This window comes from Vanessa tameamea, chromosome Z, assembly GCF_037043105.1.
Source record: "Vanessa tameamea isolate UH-Manoa-2023 chromosome Z, ilVanTame1 primary haplotype, whole genome shotgun sequence".
Taxonomy (NCBI): Eukaryota; Metazoa; Arthropoda; class Insecta; order Lepidoptera; family Nymphalidae; genus Vanessa; species Vanessa tameamea.
This window is the reverse complement of record NC_087341.1, coordinates 9,949,931-9,973,276: the sequence shown is the minus strand read 5'-3', so window position 1 is coordinate 9,973,276 and position 23,346 is coordinate 9,949,931. Positions and strand designations below refer to the sequence as shown.

The 23,346-nt window shown below is 36.6% G+C and overlaps 3 protein-coding genes across 6 annotated transcripts in view; all 3 read right to left on the bottom strand.

The window, feature by feature from the left end:
• LOC113403416 (medium-chain specific acyl-CoA dehydrogenase, mitochondrial) overlaps positions 1–15,148 on the bottom strand; it is a 345,704-nt gene extending 330,556 nt beyond the window's left edge. For all 4 annotated transcript variants that reach the window (XM_064220370.1, XM_064220366.1, XM_064220368.1 and 1 more), the window contains exon 1: positions 15,134–15,148. The gene's annotated coding sequence lies outside the window, so the exon portion shown is untranslated. The remainder of the gene's footprint in view (positions 1–15,133) is intronic.
• On the bottom strand, positions 1,116–2,980 carry LOC135194643 (uncharacterized). Its single transcript, XM_064220294.1, has 3 exons — positions 2,920–2,980; positions 1,405–2,585; positions 1,116–1,271 (listed from the first exon to the last, which is right to left on the bottom strand). Exons 1-3 carry the CDS (start codon positions 2,978–2,980, stop codon positions 1,116–1,118), a joined length of 1,398 nt encoding a protein of 465 aa, XP_064076364.1.
• On the bottom strand, positions 4,189–7,002 carry LOC135194642 (uncharacterized). Its single transcript, XM_064220293.1, has one exon. The coding sequence runs from the start codon at positions 7,000–7,002 to the stop codon at positions 4,189–4,191; it is 2,814 nt and encodes a 937-aa protein (XP_064076363.1).
• Positions 15,149–23,346: the final 8,198 nt, after the last annotated feature.

Sequence of the window (23,346 nt, the reverse complement as noted above, 5' to 3'; positions counted from 1 at the left end):
TTCAACGGATAGAAAATGTTTAAGTTTTATTAATATAATGAATGAGTTAGATAATGCTGATTTTCATCACTGAAAATGATAATTATTTTACCTAATTTAATTTTTAATAATCATTACTTTCATTGAACCAAGAATTAAGCGATAAACTTGTATTCTTGTTAATCTGTCTTTCGTTAAAATAAATAAATTCGATGGTGTACGGTGAATGACCGTACATTCGCGTCAACTCAGCAACAAAACTATTTATATTAATTACTATCTTAAGCAATTAGTTAGTTCACATATAGTCTCGCAGGTGTGTGGACTCATTAGCATTTATTATCATATTTTATTTAATCAATAAACAGTTTAACAATTATATTATTTTTTATATCATTGAAAGTTGTGTGGAACACCGTACAACTTTATGGTCCTTCGAGCCGGATGTTCCTGAGATACCAGTACCGCAACTAAGACCACAACAAAGCTCTCGGTCAAAAGAAATGAAAAGCAGCAGCACCTGTAGCAAATTAGACGAAATGCTTCGCAAGCAAAAAAGTAATTTTAAGGCTTTTTCAAGAACGATCGCTAACATCGACTTCAACAGCATCGCTGAAAAATCATAAAGTTGTACGGTGTTCCACACAACTTTCAATGATATAAGAAATAATATAATTGATAAAACTGTTTATTGATTAAATAAAATATGATAATAAATGCTAATGAGTCCACACACCTGCGAGACTATATGTGAACTAACTAATTGCTTAAGATAGTAATTAATATAAATAGTTTTGTTGCTGAGTTGACGCGAATGTACGGTCATTCACTGTACATGCTCCGGGACAGGAGATGAAGGGATGATGCGGAACAGGGTTAACAATAGTTAAGGATAAAAAAATGAACTACTAACTATATGCTACAAAACGCTTAGATAAAGTCTTAAATAACATAATGCTAATTAAAATGTTAAAATATTGTTAAAATAATACAAAAATTTAGTTACTTATGATAACAAAAATATGAGTTACTAAAAATTTCACACAGCACATTATTTTGTAAAATGATTGATAAAACTAGGAGACGTCGCTTTATGGGCAATCTGGGCATATCTTAGATCGCTCATTTCAACATGATCATTGGTAGAGTTGCCCGATGTCGCTGAGGAGCGCACGCGATCTGCGGCGCGCGGGACCTGCGATGGCGGCGGTGACGATGTGTGTATTGACTGCATTGCTCGCAGAGGTGTTCCTGTCGCGTTCTTCGGCGCGGACGCTGCTTCTGCTGATAGACTGACGGTATGAGTTTTGCGCCAGCTACGGTATCTGCGCCAAGCTAGGGTGATGCCAGTTACGATGAAGTTGATTGTTTAGATTGTTGTAGTAAACTTCCTTTATTACTAATAGGCAACGTTGATAACTTTACGACTGGTCTTTGGATGTTGCCATTCTTCGTCTTGACTGTTACGACCCGTACATGCCCATCCTTTCCAGGGTGCAAATCGACGACTCTGCCAAGTAGCCATTTGCCGGGAGGTAAGTTCGTGTCATGAATGATGACTAAATCGCCTATTTGTTGATTCTGCTGGAGCTGCTGCCACTTACTGCGAGCTGATAATTGACACAGATATTCGTTTTGCCAACGTTTCCATAAATCATTAAAGATTTTTTGTGTTAGCTGCCATCTTGTCCTTTCATCTCGTTCGGTTTCTATGATGCTAAGCGTCGGGCCACTTGATAAGAAGTGAGACGGTGTGAGAAAATTTATGTCTTCGGGATCTTCTATGATAGCACACAGAGGTCTAGTGTTCAAACATGCTTCTATCTGTGCTAATAATGTAGAATACTCCTCATAGGTGAGTTTTTGTTCTCCAAGTACTCTTCGAAGGTGATGCTTAAGGCTCTTGACCGCTGCTTCCCAGAGCCCGCCGGCACTGGGCCAAGATGGCGCGTTAAAATGAAATTCTATTTCCATGTCAGTGACTTGGTGATAAAATTGTTGATCTAATAATTGTTGCAAGTTCAAGAACTCTTTCTGTAAGATGAGACCGGCGCCTACAAAGTTTGTTGCATTGTCGCAGTATACATGACGCGGTGCCCCACGTCTAGCTGCCATCCGCCGAAGTGCTGATATAAATGCTGACGAAGATAAATCGGAGACAAGCTCGAGATGCACTGCTTTTATCACCATACAAACGAATACGGCAATGTATCCTTTGGTCGTCTTGGCTCCTCGACCTTTGTTGTATTTGACGTCAACGTAGCCAGTGAAGTCGACGCCGCAGTTGTAAAACGGCCGGGTTGGATTGGTGCGGGCTGCTGGTAAATCACCCATAAGTTGGTATTGCTTATCGGGGTTATGCTTTCTGCAGGTAACACACTTGCGGATATACTTCTTAACCGCTCTGTTCCCTCCTAACACCCAGTACTGCTGTCTTAGGCGTGATAGAGTCAACCTTGTACCACCATGAAATGTATTTCTATGCGCTTGGTCTATTAGCAAGTTTGTTAAATGACCTTCGTGAGGTATGATTAGCGGAGTCTTCATATCACTTTCAATATTCGCATGCTGAATTCTACTTCCAACTCTCAATAATCCTTCTTTATCTAAGAAAGGATTTAAGTTAATAATTTTACTTTTCGAACTGATTTTTTCTTGATTATAAATACAGTTTATTTCCTCCGCAAACTCGATGTGTTGATAATATTTTATAATCATATGTTTTGATCGTAACAATTCCTTAATTGATAAATAAAACTGTTTATTTGATAAGTCTCGGTTACGTGACACCACACGTAGTATCCAAGCGAGTACTCTAGTTGCATGAATGAAATTGCTGTGTCTGCTTATTATATCATTAATTATATTACATTGGTTGGTAACAGCAACAGCTGTTTGATGTTTATTTAATTGTTTTGTTTCTTGGTCTGTGACGTAAACCTCGCGTTCCTGTTGATAATTTGAATTGAACGAGGATAACCACGATGGCCCAGTCCACCATAGCGGATGTTGCTGTAGTTGCTTCACAGTGATTCCTCTACTGGCACAGTCCGCTGGGTTGTCTTGTGATTTTACATAACGCCAGCATTCTGATGGCATGACGGTTTTGATCTTTTTAACCCGGTTTGCTACAAACGACTTCCAACGATTTGAATCACCTTGAATCCACCCTAATGCTGCGGTAGAGTCCGTCCATCCAAACATTTTTATTTTATAGTCAGTTAATATGCGTGAGACAACATCCATTAACTTTGATAGTAACAGGCAAGACATTAATTCGAGTCGTGGCAGTGTGACTTTTTCTTCACAGGTGCTAGTCTTGCTTTCGCCGCTCCGATGACAATAAATGATTTATTTGTACACCTTTGATCTTGATGATTATTTATTTTGTAGTACACCACACAGGCGTACGCTTTGGTAGATGCGTCACAAAACCCATGTAGCTCGATCGTGTCAAATTCGTGAGTTTTCAGCCATCTTTGTACCTTTATCTCGTTGATAGATTCTAAATCATCCCGAATTATGTGCCATTCCCTTTTATATTCTTCAGGTAATTCTTTATTCCACTGGCTGTCGTGTAGCCATATTGTTTGAAATAAAAGTTTCAGCTTAGTTGTAACGGGAGACAGCCATCCTACCGGGTCGAATATTTTGGATATTTCCGACAAAAGTACCCGCTTAGTCAGTGATTTAGAGGGAGTGCTTAAATCGAATCGGAATGATAAAACATCGTCCTGAGGGATCCACTTTAAACCCAGGGCCTTCGTTGATTCATGATGCTTGAAGTCGAATGATGTTTGCTTTGAGACAGGATCCGTCAATAATTTGCTGCTGTTGGAGGACCACTTCCTAAGGTTAAATCCACCTAAACTGAGGAGTGCTATCAATTCATTTTTCAGTTTGGAAGCAGATATGACGTCATCACTCCCAAACAACAAGTCATCCATGTAGAAGTGCTCTTCTAGTGCTTGCTTAGCTCTGATTGAGTATTTGTGACCTTCATCCTTTGCTAATTGTTTCAGCGTCATCATAGCCAGAAATGGCGCAGCCTTAGTACCATAAGTAACAGTTGATAATTTATATTCGGATTTTCGGTGAAGTATCGAGGTTGTTGTTCGATTGGTTCTCTCCAGATTATTTTGTGTAAATTTTGATCTTCAGGATGTAATTTGATCTGCCTGTACATTTTTTCTATATCTGCTGTAAATGCTATATCCATTTTAAAATTAAAGATAATAAGTCTCTCTGCAAGTTAGGGCCGCTGAACATTAAGTCGTTTAGACTAAGTCCCGATGACGTAGGTGATGACGCATTGAAAACGACTCGCAGTTTTGTCGTAGCGGAGTCGGGGCGAATGACACAATGGTGCGGTAAATAATACGACGGTTTCTGATTACTGTCGATTCTGCTTACTTTTTCCATATGACCTAACGTAATGTACTCGTCAATAAAAGCCGAGTATTCGTGTAATAATTTTTTGTTCTTTGTAAGTTTCCTCTCCAACCGAAGAAACTGTGCTGTTGCTCTCTGCTTAGACTCTCCTAATTTTTCCATGGCGTCTGGTTTCATAGGGAGTTTTACGATGTATCGACCGTCTGGCTGACGTGTTGTGTGTTCGTTATAATGCTTGATACAATGATGATCTTCCGATGAAATGATTCCAGAAGTACTCCCGATATCTTCGATTGACCAAAATCTTTGTATATCTTCTGTGTTTGTTAATATCACATTACATTGATAAGTTTTAACGTTAGCGCATAGCAACCAGCCAAGTTGAGTTTGTTGCGCAATGGGTTGTGATTCATTATCTCCCTTAATCAATCCTCCCATCATAATAAGGGAATAAATGTCGGCCCCTAGTAGCAGGTCTATCGGTTTACTAATATAAAACTCGGGGTCCGCTAATTGAATGTGCTCTATATGCGACCATGTTGGTTTAGGGAATGACAGATTCGGAAGATTACTGATAAGTGTGTTCATTATGATTGCTGTCGTGCTGAACGTGAATTCGCTGTTTATTGCTGATGCTGTTATTTGTATGGACCCTTTGCTATTATTTCCCTGAGAACCTAGTCCAAGTACTACGCCTTTGCAACGACGACGGGGCAATAGTAGTCGCTGCGCTGCGTTCTCAGTGATGAGAGATATTTGAGATCCTTGATCAATAAGCGCTCGCATGATGTGATGCGTACCATCGACGGCTGTAACTTTGATTAATGCTGTTGCAAGAAGGATTCCCGCTGCTTTCTGCTGAGATACATTGACTTTGTCCGAGTGACCGGCTTCTGCTCGTGACGAATAGCTGAACGCGTTATGCAGTAAGGTGTTATGCTGTTTTGTACATTTATTACATGTCCTGGTTGAGATGCATTTGCTTCCCTTGTGATCATGCAAACAGTTGACGCAGAGTCGTAGGCCATAGACAGTCTTTAACTTGTTGTCAGTTGACATTTCTAGAAATTCTTTACAGTTGAAAATGCCGTGTCTCCCTTTGTATTGAGGGCATTGCACTGCTGACGAAACAAGTAATGATTTCGAAATGTGTTTGTTCGGTTGATATGCGTTGTTAGTAAAATATTTATTGTAATTATTATAATTATTTTGCTGATTGTGCTTATGATTTTTTGCCCTAACTGACGAATATTGCGAGGTTGATTTTTGCGCAATACTATCTTGCTTACGTTTCGAAGCTTCTAGAGAGGTGAATTTCGTTTCTAAAAACTCGAAAAATTCGGCCAGCGTAGGTAATTCTCTAGGGTTTTTTAACGACTCTATGTAATCTTGATGTGTCTCTTGGTCTAATTTTTGAGAAAGTATATGAACGACTAGAGGATCCCACGTAGTGATGTCGACTCCAAGCGACCTTATGGCATTCAAGCATTCATTGGCGGTATCGTGAATTTTCTTGATAAATGCTGCTGCTTGAATTGACATTGCTGGTAAATTTAATATGGTATTGATATGAGAGCTGAATATTAATTTTTTGTTGTTGAACCGGTGACTCAGAATGTCCCAACAAATTTGATAGTTTTCTATACTGATGTTTAAATGTTGTATGAGTTTTTCAGCTTCTCCTTTGACCTTGCTTTTCGAGAACTGCATTTTCTGCGCATTAGACATGGAACGGTTTTTATGAATAGTTTCTAAAAATAGATCCTTAAACGAATTCCATTTATGATAATCCCCGTGGAAGGTTGGTATGTCCATAGTTGGAGTTGATTGTGTTCTAAACGATGCTGACCACATTTTTTGATTTAAAGCCTTTTTGATTTCAGTATATTCCCGCTCGTAAATATTAAAGGAATGCTCATATTCTTTATCTTCTTCATACAGCTCACTGTCGATTTCCCAGTGTAAATTGTCTATAGTTGACCAGCGTGATTCGATGTGCTTTAATGTGTCTTCGAATTCCCATTTTTCAGCGATGCTGTTGAAGTCGATGTTAGCGATCGTTCTTGAAAAAGCCTTCAAATTACTTTTTTGCTTGCGAAGCATTTCGTCTAATTTGCTACAGGTGCTGCTGCTTTTCATTTCTTTTGAACGAGAGCTTTGTTGTGGTCTTAGTTGCGGTACTGGTATCTCAGGAACATCTCCCAAGGCGTCGTTGTCTGACGATGCGGTAGCTAACGTTTTTATACCACTTCTCCTAGCAGGCGACGCTGATGGCTTTAGAATATAAGTTTCAAATAATTGTAACTTGCCAAACTGCGGTTTCTCGGGCATTTGGTTAACAGAAGGATTTTCCGCAAATAAGGAGTACAGATGTAGGTACCTTACCAAGTCTTGATAATAATCATTAGTTTTCTGATAGCAGTTGTGCTTGAAGTAGTCATGTTCAACGTTTTGATAGTCAATAAGCTGCATATGATTGCCGTTAAATTCGTTCCAATATGCTTCTAGAGTTGATATACGCCTCTGGATGTTAGAGTATGTCTTCCGTTCAGCACCATCTTTTTTAAAGTTGGTGTGAACATTTTCAATGCTTTGCATAAGCTGATATTGCGTGGAAATGATATCTTCCATTTTTTGCTCAAAAATGATATAAGACAACCGGAACACTTGATAAAATAAACACTGATTGTTTGATTATGATAAATGTTAATAAAGGCTTTCAGATGTAAGTGTCACTGTAAGTTCCACGTTTCACTTAGTGTTCGCCTCACAAGTTGCAATAACTCGTGGCTCGAAGGACCATAAAGTTGTACGGTGTTCCACACAACTTTCAATGATATAAGAAATAATATAATTGATAAAACTGTTTATTGATTAAATAAAATATGATAATAAATGCTAATGAGTCCACACACCTGCGAGACTATATGTGAACTAACTAATTGCTTAAGATAGTAATTAATATAAATAGTTTTGTTGCTGAGTTGACGCGAATGTACGGTCATTCACCGTACAGATGGTTTTACAACACGTGAGCATGCAACATACAGTTGCCCATGGGAGAAATACGGATTCTCCAAGCCACAAATATCGGAATTGTAGCCTTTTGAAAGGTATTGTAGATTCTGATGGTATCATAGGTATTCGAGGTAACAGGACGACTTCGCCTTTAAACTTTCCAGTCAATATCGTTGCCTCAAGTATATTTCCGTTAATTCTTCTCATGAACATTGTGTGGCGGCAGTCCTGGTAAATCCAAAGAATTTAAAAATTCAATTGGGATATTGAAGATCTGGTTTTCATCAGCAATGGTATCGATTGACTCAAAATTTATCAGATTGCCTGGCAATAAATTTTGTAATTGATAGTTAATCTCATCGACATCAACATTCATCACATAGACAGAGTCAATTATGAACTAATGATTATTAAGAATATCCGAGGATACACTCTCAATTAATTCATTTTTTGAATGAAGAATAGAGCAGAAGTCGTCTGGCAATCGGATACATTGCGTATTTAGATATAGTCTGATTATACCGTTTCCAATATCCAGTAATTGATGTAATTGTAACAGTAAGTACAGTCAGAGTAAGGAAACCTTCGTCAGTTTTCAAATTCATTCCTTTATCAAGTCGTAAACTCTTAGTACCTTTTGAAACTAAAGCACTAAACAGACCACTGCATATAAAATTAAACTAACATAGTATGATAACTACTACTACTACTTTCTTACAATATCTTGCAATCATAGAATAAAAACGCTTATAAAATTATTCGGCCGTTATTTTGAGTGACAGTTAATGACGTGACGAGTGATTAACGAAGGAACCAAAGCAGCTGTCGTAGAACATTGCCGAAGTGTTTGGGAGGGTTTCAGAGAAACCGACATATGCTCTCGCCTTGTTGGATCAATGCGACAGCAACTACAAGCTGTGATTGATACGAATGGCGGATATACTCGTTTTTAATAAAATAAATAACATTTGTCAAAATGAATAAATTTTACCATAATTACTATTTATTTTTACTATTTTATTTACTATTTCCGTCCTGCGGTTTCAACCGCGTTCCGCGTTTATGTTTTCCCGGGATAAAAAGTGTTATTCCAGTACGTATTCTATATGTGTGCCAAATTGTATCCAAATCCGTTCAATATTTTTTACGTGAAAGAGTAACAAACATCCATCCATACCTCAGAGAAATCAGCCAGATCCATAACTTCAAACATTCGCGTTTATAATATTAGTAGGAAGTAGGATTACTATTATGCACTCTCTTTTATAAGAAATAAGACAATGTCCTAATCTCCGATGTTACACGAGCTTTCACGAAGGTTTCGTGAAAAGTTGGTAATTATCATCCCGATTGACGGCGACCGACAGCCGACTGGAACAATTAGAGGCTTACTAGATGCGAGTATATATTATTTTACTCTATCTTCTTCTTATTATTATTATAACTTTTAATCGCTATAAAGAGTAACTTTGCTAGATGCTCATACTGAGCGATAATCTGCTTCACCGATACACACGAAAATAGAACTTAAGGTGACGAACCTTTTCTTAACCCGACTGTACAATAATAACCAATTAACTACCTTATACCGCCATCTGTTAGAATATTATCGAACTAATAGAAAGTTATGACTCTGTCAGATAACAAGCAAATAATTCCCAATAAAATAATATTTAAATTATAAATTGAGATATAAACTAACCTATCCCTTAAGTTGGAACATTTATGATTATGGAACATTTAAAAAAGAAAAGTTTAAATCGGTTCATTAGTTTCGGAGTTCATCCCGGATAAACATCGTGACACTTATACAGACTGACTGTTTGAATACTATCGATATTTAAGGACGTGATATTTGACGATCATATATTACGACAAAAAAAAATACATATAACATAAATATTAATAAAGTTTTAAGTAAAGTTAATCAATAGTTATGTAATTAAATACGCGTCGTGTAGACACCCTAGCTGCGCTGTCAAGACAAAACTAGTATGTAGGTAGGTTTAGTTATCGCACGGTTACCTACCTAAACGCCCCCACTTGTTAACAGGGTAGCAGGCTACCTTTGATAAAAAAGTATGATCCAATCCCCCTTCATACTTTAAGCCTGGCTTAGGACAGGCAAAAATACCAAGATATTTCAACATTAAACTACGTATTTATCTACATAACTTCACTAAACTTAACAAATGTTCAAAGTGAGTCTCCTTGAAAAGGCCTGGTGATTTTTAATTTCAACTCCTTTGTTTGCATACTCTGTAACATACACGAGACTTTTCCTTGGGCATGTGTTGAAATACTAAATTGTCTGAAATGTCGTAGTCTTGGTATCTAATCTATTTAATGTCGTAGTATGTATTGATAAGACATACCTTATTACTAATGACGGACCAAACTCACACACGACAGATTAGGTATATGCATAAGATCGATCGCTAGGCGAACATGCACACCTACATACGAACCTTACGGTGGCGCTTGCCCTACTGACCTAATTAGCTACGGGGCGGGGGTTGCGGGTGGCACACCGCACGTGCCGCCCGCGTCGGCATGGCTGGCAATGTGTCCACACTTAATTTATTGAAATATAAATTTATGGAAATTTGGTGAAAAATTAAGTACCTATATTTTTTACATAATTCGAATGATAATGTAATTGGGGGAACCTTATCGATAAGGTCTGCTAAAAAAGGAGTATCGTAACACAGAGGGTAGCATCAGAATAACAAACAGACAAAAAACAAAACAAACTAAACCCTATCAAACTGTTAAAACATCCTCATGATACTCGTGCTTACCAGGAAATGATGCGATTACGTAATAATTCTTAGTATCTATCCTATGTACTCCTATTATTAATAGTGCCCCACTGCTATTTAATAATAATAGGAGTACGAAACACACTCTTGTGGACTTTTGCATCAACTTTATGGATATAATAATAACTATTCAACTACCTACCTATGTATTACTAACAGTATTTAAAACGGGATATTTACCATGTTTTTTATTTTTATTTGGTGGAGCTCGATATTTCGACATTATCTACGAGTGTCTTGTTCACGAGACTGACGTTTGCGGGTAGATGTTGACGGCATTAGAAGTGTCCATATCGGACTACCTCCTTTCTCGTACGTTTGCTGCGTAAACACTGGTTACCACTACCACTGTCACTTTCAGCCCTACTATTTGTTTTATTTACACTCGAAACTCGATCCCGTGTTTTACAAACGAAACTCACCGTATCGATTCGCGAATTTTTTATATTATTATTCAAGGGTTTGCATAACTTTTTTCTTCTCGGGGGGTGGGGGGGTATGTAATGTACATACCCCGACTGGTACGAGAAGCCATTGAAATTGAAAAATTGAAGATTGGTTTCAACTGTCAAAAGTATGGAATCCAGTGAAAAAGTCATTTTATAAGATACCTCCAAATTCGATAATAATATAAGAATAATAATATAAAAAATCTTATATAAAAAATCTCTGCGACTTCCGCAGCAGGGCCCGATTATCGGCGGTGAGGGCGTCTACTCAGATCGGGGTACCGTACAGCGCCATCGACCTCACTACGCCGGCATAGAGTAACCGGCGTTATGACCCTAGCCCTCCCACGTTCGGAAGGAGGCGACCGAGGGCGGAGGCGACGTTGATGAGCCTCGGGCCGAGATGGACAAAGCTCCATCGACCGTCTATATCAAGCCCAGATACTTCATCCGGGCCTGCACCTTGATCACCGTCCCCTGGACGATGATACTCGCCCCTCATGGAGGTCTTTTCCGTGGACCGTGGAAAAGGAGGGCCTCCGTTTTAGATATGGAGACCCTCAAGCCCAGCATTCCCATGCGGTCCACGGTGAGAGCCGTTCCGACCTCGGCGAGGCGAGCCGCCTTCCAAAAGTCCCGCCCAGACGCCGTGACGAAGGTGTCATCAGCGTAGCACAACACCCCCAACAGCCCAACGTCCCGGAAAGGACGGGTGCTCACAAGATCCAGTCGAAACCGACGTTCCAGATAATTGGGCCGAGAACCGACCCCCTATGTAACGCCGCAGCCTACACGACGCCGGACCAGCCTCCCATCGACCTCCGCCCAGAGGATCTCCCTGTCCTGGAGGTACGCCTCCAGCAGCCTCCTCAGGATAGATCGGCAACTCATGGTATCGGGGTGCCTCCCGTATCATCTAGAAAGGGGAATAGAAATATTGAAGGCGTTCGCCACGTCGAGCGATACCGCCAGGACAACTTTCAGTTTCATATTTTAGACCTACCTATTATTTAATGAGATACGGTGAAGGGCGCATGCTCCCCACAGCGCTTCGACTAACGGTGTTAATATTGAGCTGAGGATTCTCTGGCAAACTATACTGATTAATATGCTAGTGTTTGTGTTTATACTAAAATTATATATGTATTAGGTTATAAATGACGTTTTGTATATATTTTGTTACATTAAAAAATATTTTTTATAATTATAACTTTTTTAAAATTGTATGATGACTCTTTTTGGTTTTTATTTTGCTGCAGTCCTGCGAGACTCAACTGTACAGAAAATATTTCTCTTGAAATAAGATCTGATAAGTGCATTTGACTTGACACGATTCAGGTCCAAACGCATGGTGCATACGTATCGATTGATGATATTCTCTACGCAGACAACGTCTGTTTAGTAGCTGACAACGCTCACAATCTGCAGCTACTTATAAACCGCCTTCATAAATCGAGTAACCGTTTTGAACTTGTTATCAGCACCTTAAGGACCCAAATAATGAAACAATCCGCACGTGGCGATACACAGGATACTACCTCAATATCTTTAGACGACAAGACTTTGGAGGAAGTATGATTATTTCGGTACCTGGGTAGCTATTTGCGACGATAACCGCCTTGATTCAAAAATTTCCTCCTGTATTGCAAAGGCGTCGGCATCTTTTGGTATACTGAGAGCCAGAGTTTGTTTGTTTGTTACCTTGTTCGAAAAAACGACTCCAGACTACTTAAATCTGTGTTTTATTCACAGCTAAAGGAGAGAAACCGTAGACCTGGAGGCCAATTCCTTCAATACAAGGAAGTTTTAAAGCGAGTCCTGACTGCCTATAATATACCGCTGAACTCTTGGGAAACGCTCGCTAATCAGAGACCCGTGTGGAGTAATACTATTACTAAGATTTTTACTATATTCGAGTGAAACCGTTTGGATGATCTCGATACCAATCGCCTTATTAAAAAGGATCCATCTCAAACGTACGTATTGCTACACGTACAATAAGAAAGGCCAATTGTTTTGTCATTCCATCCACAGAACGTTTAAAACCAAATGTGGCGTTTCAAGGATCTTCGCAACACACGAACCAAATTCGCTATTGACGAATTCGTCAATTAGGACATCATCACCATCATCATCAAGCCTGGAGTAGAAGCGCTTTGAAGAGCATTTAGTTTCAATTCATTCTCGTGACAAAAACTATATAAAATTAGACTTCCTTTTAAAACTGATCGACGCGACTAAGGTAATTCGTGGGATATCGCTTTGTGACGTTTATTAGCTTTAAGAAAGGTATACTGTGATCTTATGAAGGATTATTTGGATTCGGGTCTAATGGACGAGGCTAAAAAAATCGTGTGCGTCTCGGGACGCCAGACAGAAGTGACAACTGAACTTGAACTATTTAATATTGAAATTGTTTAACTTAAGAATAGCTTAGGTTATAACTTATATTTTATGTCTATTTATATGATAATGTAAGGAAAGGTTATTTATTAATAAAATCTTTTATTGATTATAAAATATATTATATTCTTAGTTACAATTCTTGAATATGTATGTGGCTTGTGAATTATGTTGGCTGTGTTTATTATATTATATAATTAAAGGATGAACTCATAGCCTTATTTCTAGTTCTAGTGGATGTTTCGAACTTCGCAAGTGAGCAAGGTAAGGAGTTTAGTATAAATTTTATTGCAGCAGAAGATGAAAGTGTCATAAAGTGTTAAGTGTGCGTTGGAATCAACAGACGCTAAGTGTATGATGCAACAATTATATGTGCATGGTTTGTCATGGGATGAATCTTTACCGGTTGATTTTAAAAGCGTGTGGTTAAAATGTACTAATGCGTTTTTAGTCTTTTCAAGAAAAAACCGATTTGTATCCACGGATGCAGCTTTGATTGAGCTTCATTTGTTGTCCGATAGTTCTGAGCGTGGTTATGTTGATGTTGTCTACTTTCGGATTACTGCTACTAACGGACACAATAAAACGTATTTACACATTTCGAAATTCGAAGAATATTCATTTATTAAAATAAGAATTAATAACCAAATGCTTAAATATATACGAATATGAATTAAAAATAGTTACTGTATAAATCTTGACCGCGTGGAATGGTGGAAAGAATGCTAGCAGCATTTCCCCGTTGAATCGCAATTCATCTGGGCTAAAAACGAACCAGCCCTCCTATAACCAGTGGAGGCAATAAGGCGAGGTTTTATACTTTTGATGAAGCTTTTTGCACCATTACTCCAAGGACCAAGTGTTTCGACAGCAAATGGGACAAAAAAGTAATTTGACATAAGACACGAGTGTTTAGATCTTTTTTTTGCTTCAGCTTTTTCCGCGACGGCACCGGCTCTTAACATTGTTTCTCGGATATGAGACGGAGCCAACGTGTCAACGCATGTAGCGTCCCACACAAGGGCCCGTCCTCGTTCCCAGGGAACCAATGTTAATCCATCAGGTATCTTACGTGTGTTTGCGTGTGTGCAGTAGCAGAATCAGTCGCTTTGTAACTTTTATAAGCAGATCGTCTCATCAATATAAAACTTTTGTGGTTAATCGAGCCAGGGAGTGCCAGTCAGTATAATGTTAGAAAACTGAAAACTGGTTTCTTATTGCTTCAGTTCATAGCTCTGAGTGTAACATTCCACGCGAAGAACAGTCCGCGGGGAATGTTAACATCAGAGTAACTTTCTAACAATTTTTGGTCTATTATTAGTGACGTAAAGGATAATACATAAAATAATAAGTATTATAAAAAACGAAAGGCGTTTTATTAAAACTTTTTTTTTGTTGGAATTAATTTCGATTTAACCACTCAGATCTTTCTACACTAGTCTGAGTTGCGGAGTGGTATTATCGTTTTAAAATTAAAATCGTTTAAGTATTTTTTTAGTGTGTACGCTCCCGGACAGTGAATAGTTTGGTTTTGTATTTTACTTAATAATAGTATAGTTTTAGTTATAGTATAGTGTATAAAGCGTCTTGAGTGTTTATACTAAAGTGAGTGACTCCGTGGTGGGATGGGGTTCAAAGGACAAGATATTCATGTTGACAATTGTTGAATTGTGCTATGCTCACTAATATTGTCCAAACTCAAACTCAAATTCCTTTATTCAACATAGAAGCATTACACTTACTTATTGATGGTCAAATTAAACACTACCACCGGTTCGGAAAAAGGAACACCCTGACCTGAGAAGAACCGGCGAAAGAAACTCAGCGGGTCTTTTTTTTTATTGTCAAATTAATTAGATACATAATTGTATATGAATAGAAACAGCCAGGAGGCGATCGTTTCATTCCCAAAGTGTGCTATCAAACATAAACTCATCAACAACAATTTCTTTAAAATTGGGTAGCTTTGAAGCTCACATTAGTATTGAATGCTACTCCATCAAGTCGATCAAGTACAAACTTAAATATGTAAACAATGGCAACAATATAGTAGTTTTACTTATCGGTTACATGAAACACTTGTTAAAGGATGGTCTAAATAATATTTGCCTGCGACGCTCTGGGTCGGAATTTATACTGTATAAATATAAAGTATATGTAATATGGTGTACAAATAACATTAAATTCTTTACTCACCGGAAACTTCTCACTTAAACTGGGACTTAAGAGCACTACACTTTCTACAAGCATACCTTAAGTTTTAAGTTTTTGTTTCTATCACTACACTTAACTGTGGAATTGCATTTACGTCCATAATATGTCTTTTTTAACAAATTTAACAAATAACTTTTTAGAGATTAAAATTGATTATAATTTATGATTATTCAAACTGAGTAAAAGTAAGTTTAAATCACGTAAGTGATATCACTGAAACCGAGCTCGTAATTATGAAAACACCATTATTTGTAACAGCGTTCCTTTGGCCTTCCTGAAAAACACGGGCCAAGGAATGAGTCATAGTTTTTGTAGGCTAGGAGAAGGAAAATAGTTTATTACACTTGCCGGCGTTATAAATCAGCGTACACATGATTCGCACATCAATGTGGTTCATTCAATCACCTTAAATACACTTAAATTACTTTCATACTTTAATTTTCGTGTGCCCGCAAAATTTGTGGCAGAATTGCAGTTAGCTTACATTTTTCATATGTATTGATTTAAGAGATGCAGTCTGAGGCGCATGTGCGATGCGCACTGCGCGTTGTTCCTCTCATCGCTTCACCTATTGGTGCTTATATGGTAGAGTGGGAGGTTGCCAGGCTCTTGCTGTAATAATGAATTAATATTATTGATATTTTCTTTATCAGTTATGTCGCAAAGCGAAATATAAAATAAGCAAAGCATAGCTCTTATCATTGCTTTCAGTTTGCCAAGCAGACCGAATCTCGTTAGAATATCGTTAGAATACTTTTAACTTCAGAGTTTCTTTAAATCCCTTTGTTTCTATATGTTACTCTGCTAACTTCTTCTGGTTTTACTAATAAAAAGAGCGATAAGCGACGTATATATATATAAGTTATACAAATAGGGTGTACTGTGACTATTTTATTAAAATTACTGTTTTTATATTTGCTTACATAGCTAACGCTGCCTAAGCCTAAGTAAATACATCGAAGCGATTCAGTAATAAAAATAAGGTCTTAAAAAGGCCTACAAAAAGTCCGCAATATTATGTGTCTATCCTTTAAGGTACATCCGTAATAACTATTTTTATCCATTAAAAATTATTATAACTAAAGCAAAACAATTACCCATAATCCATTATTTATCCTTACTCAGATAAAAATATTAATTACCAGGGACATTTAATAAAGATTAAATTTCATTTCAATACTTATGTAAAATAGATTTAAAAAAATAGGACGCTGAAATCTATATCTGCACTTGTTGGATTTACTCGAACTTTCTATGGAATTTCATATTGCGTCTCTCTCGCGAGCTTCGTAGGTGAGCGACGTAATACACGCAGAATAATTTAAAACAATCTGTCTGGGTAGTATTAACGTATAATAGATAGGGGACCGAGTAAATATTATTGGAGTATTTTATCTATCTATATATCCTGACTGACTGATTCATCATCGCCGACCGTAAACTATTAAAGTTAGGGCCCTGAAATTTGGTGAGTAGGATCTTTTTATTGAGTAAACACCCACTAAGAAAGGAATTTTGGTGAAATAATGAATTTGGGTGAAATAGGGGTTGAACGTTTGGAAGTACGTCATTTTTTACATGAAACTTCATTTTTAAGATACTGATTAAAAATGAGTAGATACGTATTTAAGCGTTTCCGGATATTCTAGCCCTAAGGTTTGAAATAGGGGTTGAAATTTTATATATAGGTTAGACTGGAAACCGTAATTTTTGAAGTTATAAGCATTTATCTTTATTTTTAGGCTACTGATGAGAAATGAGTAGATATGTAATTAAGCGTTTCTAGATATTCTATCCCTAAGGGTTAAAATAGGGGTTGAAATTTCGTATATAGGTTAGTCTTGAAGCTCCTCATTTTTTATATATTTATATAATTTTTTTTTATATTATTTATATAAAATGGCCGGAGTAGATATAAGAGAAGACTGTTTTTCGTATGGACAGCTCTAAATAGCCTGTTCGAGCGAGAGCTCTGTAAGCAGTCTGGTGTATCAAACGAAAGTCAAACCACAAATTAGGTCTTAAATCAACGTAATATTTTAAATTATTCTGTAATATAATCAATTTCCACGCGAGCAAAGTCGCGGTCAATAGCTAGTTATCTATATAAATTAGCACATAGGCGGCTGTAGCTGTATTGATTTTATTCGTTTTGCGTAGGTGCATCAGGTGGAGGGTGGTGGACGCTTATAGGATATCTCGAAATTTCTATGTAATTGAACATAAGTTCGTCTCTCTCTCACATATAACATAATAAAGAGGTAGGGACTAGGGAGAATAAGTACGCTAGGAACACGGGTATTGATGATATGAAAATCTGAGAGAGAGGTCACTCGTGAAAGGATAGGGTAATACATTTGACGGTGACATTTAACGTCGATGTCCACGCAGCTTCGACCTATCTGGAAACGCGGCATCGTGTCATGCCAAGATAAAAATAATTTATGAAAAAATTAAACAGACTACAAAATTAGAAACAGCTAGTGAACTAAAATCAAAAAAAAAAAAACAAAATTTTATGACTTGCGAAAAGGAAAACAATATTCTAAAACTGATTTGTCCAAGTTATACCTAATTAAGTACACCCGCCGACATTTTTGCCAGCACTGCCAGCAAGCAGCAGACGCGTGTTAATATTAAGTATTAATATCTGTTATTTATTAAGTTTTTTTTTTTAATTTGTGTTTGTCCGTTTCGTCTCTTTCCAAAGCACCTTCCAAAAAATTATTTCTCCGAATAACGAAAGGATGAGGCAAATAGTTACCGTATTTTTAGATGAGATTATGTAAATCTTATATTTCTGCACAAAACAATTTACATGTAGTGATAGATTGTCATATAGTTTCAAGTTAATGCTTTATCTTAAGAATGTATTTTTTTGTGTATATTTTGTGACTCATAAATAAAATAAAAAGTTAAACAGATCGAGAATTGAAGAGCGCTTTGCTTTCGAAAACAATTGTCCCAATAAAAATTCGATGAGTACATTTAATCTTAAGCAAAACACGATATGAAATTATTCTAGAGCTTAAACAAACATAATAAGGAAATAAGTATATTATGTTGCACTTAGGTTGCACTTAACATAAAACGTGAGTTCTTAAAGTTACATTTTTATTCATATAATATAATGTACATGGTAAAGTTTATCAAAATATCAATGATTAAAGAGCTAAACATAATTATTTTAAAAAGTATTAAAATTAATTTCTCAACTTAATATTATTGTAGCATTGAATTCGATCATTGTACCGCCCGGCGAAAGGCAGTTTTCCATTAAGAAGAACGGGCATTCAAATAAATTTCAGGACTGACCATTGAATTTGGCACCCCTTTAGATCTCACTTCTTTTGTCGTTGAAGTCAACAACCAACGCCTATTTCATAATATTGAACTTGGCTCTCATTTCACATTTATGTTTTGATGGGATTTGTATTAACAGCAATTATAAACTTAATTACACTAACTTAAATATCCATCGGCAGTCCGTCTGCCTGGATTAAAATATAACTGAACTAGCTGTCCGTACTAACTTCTTAAAAGTTAAATATCACTGCGTATTTTTTACTTATTACGCGTTAACTTTCGTCTTGAGCATTATATTATATATATTAAAGATTAAAGTCGTGATTTACTCAATTTTAATATATTTTAGAAATTTCAGAAAGCGGCTATATACTCGCAAGAGGATATTCCAATAAATATTTCTAAAATATTTATTAATATTTACAATACTAATAGGAAAAAAATACTTGAACTAAGTTTGACACTTAAAACTGATTTTTTTTAAATAGACTCGGACAAATAATTGTAAAATATAAAAGTTAAAAAAATGCAGTTACCTTTTTAAACAGATGAACATGAAAGAACAGATTTAATATTTCTAAGAATATGCAATTACAATTCGCGCAGTTTTGTTTATACTTAAAGAAAATAAAAATCCGTCTATAGTTTTTTTTTTGTCAATATCACCTAGTTTCCAAATTCGTAAAGTTAGTACATCCATCCTAAAGCACGATATTCGTTTCTATTCTAAGATACCACAGTTCTTTTTAACTTTACCTATTAAAAAAAATTAAAGCTTATGTCAAAAAAGAAACCTTGTTAACTCCGATAATATGAAAGATAAAAAAGCGTAGTTTATTATTTATTGATTTATAGGCAGGATATATATATAATTGTACTTCAATGAGACACAATTTAATTAAAATGGTGAAAAAGAGTGCTACTGGATTTCTTGCCGGTTCTTCTCGATAGAATCTACTTTCCGAACCGGTGGTTTCTTTACATTAAATTCACCACAAGGATAGCATCTCACCCGAGGGGTAAAATACTAACCTTTAACACATTGTTACTATTTGAGCCTTTCCAACCACCAGTGCTAACTAACTCCCGCAATCACAACCGGGCGTGCCTTCCCATAAAAAATCTTTTCTCTTCTATCTCAAATTGCCCCTCATCATCAGAGTGACCGTGTGAAACTTCTCTACGAGAAATAATTCAGCATCACAGCAATCAACATATTTTTTCTACGTATACATTTTTGACTAGTTTTTCCTTATATTATATTTTCTACAATATATCCATGTTCAAAATTAGTTTCTAATATATATATTTATTTATTTATTTATGTACCAACAAATATATAGACAATTACATAGACAAAAGACGTGTACAAAGTATAACTTATCTCTAACAAGAGATCTCTTCCAGAAACCCTGATTCTGTTGGAGATTATTTGTAAATTATAATTATGGTGTAGGTACAATATCAAGTATCATTTTATAAGAAATACATAGACTTTTAACTATAATTAATTATATTATATACTAAATACAAATAATACATAAATTAATACATATTTATAATATACATACATACAACTACATACATATAAAATAAATATATAATAAAATTAACTTAAGTAGAAAGGAAGTGCTGCTTTACTCTGTTTTTAAAAGATCTTATGGTAACGTTATTGTGGAAAATATCATCCGGAAGAGAGTTCCAGAGACGAGCGGCAACAACAGTAAAGGAGTTACCGTAGAACGTGGTATTAAAAAAAGGTACCTCCAGTGTTTTCGATGCCACACATGCGCGTACTAGTCTTTCACGAGGAGGACAAAACAGAAAACGCTCATGTAGGTAATCAGGGCTACTATGGTTTAATATGTTAAAAAGAAGCGTTAATATGTGCAAGTTCCGGCGAAGACGGATAGGGAGCCACTTTAACTGACGTCGAAATTGAGAAATATGATCAAATTTGCGCAGACCGTAAATGAAACGAATGCACAAATTTTGAAGTCTATCTAGTTTGTCAAGTAGCTCTTCATTCGCATCAAGATAGCAAACATCAGCATAGTCTAGGATAGGAAGAAGGAGGGATTCTGCAAGTAAAATTTTAGTTTGGAAAGGAAGAAAATTCTGCAAGCGTTTTAAAGAATGCAGAGTAGTGGACACGTTTACTGACTTCGTTAACCTGAGCTCTCCACGATAAATTACAGTCTATGATTAACCCTAAACTAGTTACTTGCTCACTATAATCAATTTGAATTCCATCATAGACAATTGATGGTACAATGTCCCAGTTAATTTTGTTACGTAATTGTGTGCTACCTATTATCATAACCTTTGACTTCAAGGGATTAACAAGAAGCCCAAAAGATTCAGCCCAGTTCTTAATTCTGTCGAGATCATAATTAACGTCAAGTATGGCCGAATATAGATTTGACAAGGTGGTGTGCTTGTAAAGTTGTAAATCGTCTGCATAGAGATGGTAATGAGAAGAAATAACTTTGGAAATTTCGTTAATGAAAATTGAAAACAGAAGAGGAGAAAGTACGCCGCCTTGCGGAACACCAGCAGATAGATCAGCCCAGTCCGAGGAAGCCTCATCAGACTTTACCATCTGCCGACGACCACGAAGGTAAGATTGGAACCAATCAATCACAGGCAGAGCAATGTTAAGTGAGCGAAGGATACCAAGCAATACATCAAAGTCAACTGAGTTAAAAGCATTGCTAAAGTCAAGCAAAATAAGGATAGTAAATTCTCTTTTATCCATTGCATAGCGAATGTCTTCAGTGACTTTGAGCAGAGCGGTGGAAGTACTGTGACCGGAACGGAAACCGGATTGGAAAGGACTAAGGAGATGTTTATGTGTTAGGTATGCGGACAGTTGCTTGTGTACAACGTCTTCAAGGATCTTTGACAGGATAGGCAAAATAGAGATGGGACGAAATTGTGAAAGAGAAGTGGGATTTGATATTTTAGGTAAAGGAATCACATGTGCTAACTTCCAAACTGTTGGAATGGTCTTGGATTCTAAGGAAAAGTTTAAAATGTGGGTAATAACAGGGTTTAAATAATCGAGGATAGGTATTAACATATCCCGACTAATGTTGTCATTACCAACAGCTTTGGAAGTGATAGATAGGATGCTTCTCTTGACTTCGCTCTCTGTGATTGTATGAAAATTAAAAGGGATACAATCAGGCGTGATGGCATTCGCCATCTTTAACAATGTTTCAGCCTTTGTTGAGTCTGAAATTGTTAAAGGGGGTGTAGAAAAATGTTTATTCAGAGAGTTGAGATCAAATGTATGTTGAGAAGATTTTGAGTGATTACCCACGCCCAAAGATTTAAAAAATCTCCACATCTCTGAAGTACTCAGTTTATCTACGGAGGAGTGGATGAAACGGCGTTTTGCATCTCTACACATCCTATTGCAGAGATTTCGTAATTTTTTGTACGTCGCGATGTTGAGGTCAGTAGGATTCCTTTTACAGACTCTCTTGGCTTTGTCACGTTTTACCATAGCATTTTTAATAGTTTGAGTTAGCCAAGGTGCAGGTAGGTGTTTTACCCTAATTGACCTTATCGGAGCGTGTTTGTCATATAATTTTGTTACGGTTTCGTTGAAAAAGGCCACCTTATCATCAACATTCGTAAGCGTATAAAGATCAGACCAGTCAATACCAAGAACGTCGTTACATAAATTTGCCATATTAATATTTTTCACATTGCGTCTTGAAATTGTTTTAATCTTGCGTTTTGAGAAGGAGAGCTTATAGCTAACGAAGGGTAAATCGTGGAAGGAGAAAGGAGCTGTCAGCTGACCATGAGCTGACACATTGTGAGAGTTGGAAACAATAATGACATCAAGGAGAGACGGAGTGCAGTTAGGTGAGAAATGGGTTTCCGAGAGAGGAAGAATAGTGAAATTAAAAGAAAATACAATAGATTTAAGTTTTGTCGCTCTGTGGTCATTTTTCACAAGACACGTGTTAAGGTCACCCATTATGATCAAATGTTCGTATGAAGGAGATAGTTTCTCAAGGAGTTCTTCAAAAACGTTAAAGTAATTAATATGTAAGGAGGGACAATAGATGACCTAAGAGGAGTTTGGAGTGATGGGAAGAAATTTCTAGGAAGAGGTATTCAAGGGTGTTAGGAGTAAGGTTTGAAGATTGTTCTATTATCTGAAAGGGTATATTATTTTGTAGGAAAATACATACACCTCCCCCTCTATAAGAAACTCTGTCATTACGTATTAGAGTGAAATCAGGTAAAGAGTAAAGAGTCGAAGGAAGAGAAGGTTTTAACCATGATTCGGAAACAAGGATACCATCGACCTGCACGTTGCTAAATGATGCGAGAAGATCAGAGTAATGTGCCGGAATGCTTTGCGCATTTATATGTACAAAATTGAGACAGTTAGAATTGGGGGTAAAAATTGAATTTAATTGTGAATCGAGGGTGGGAACTTCACTCTCAAAAGATTGATTAAGGCTGGAAACACTATGAAAATCATCAGAGGAGCATGAAAAGAAATCGTCAGTAATACAAGCATCACTTAAGTCAGACATATAGATATACAATAAATATAATATATATGTATAAGTATATATATACCTTAACCTAAATACAAGAAAATAACAAAAATAACAAACGAAGAAAAAAAAAAAAAAACTATTAAGACATACAACTAATCTCCCACATTATCTGGCCAAAACTTATTAAAAACATCGAAAATATACCATAACAGTGTTTGTCACATACAAAAACCA

Bases quoted from the DNA above. Each gene is read 5' to 3' on its own strand.
- LOC135194643 (XM_064220294.1), bottom strand. From the start codon at position 2,980: ATGGTGGACTGGGCCATCGTGGTTATCCTCGTTCAATTCAAATTATCA. The intron at 2,586-2,919 runs GTTTACGTCACA...ATCCTTTCTTAG, and splicing joins ATTATCAACAGGAACGCGAG to ATAAAGAAGGATTATTGAGA. The intron at 1,272-1,404 runs GTAAAGTTATCA...TCATACCGTCAG, and splicing joins GCAACATCCAAAGACCAGTC to TCTATCAGCAGAAGCAGCGT.
- LOC135194642 (XM_064220293.1), bottom strand. From the start codon at position 7,002: ATGGAAGATATCATTTCCACGCAATATCAGCTTATGCAAAGCATTGAA.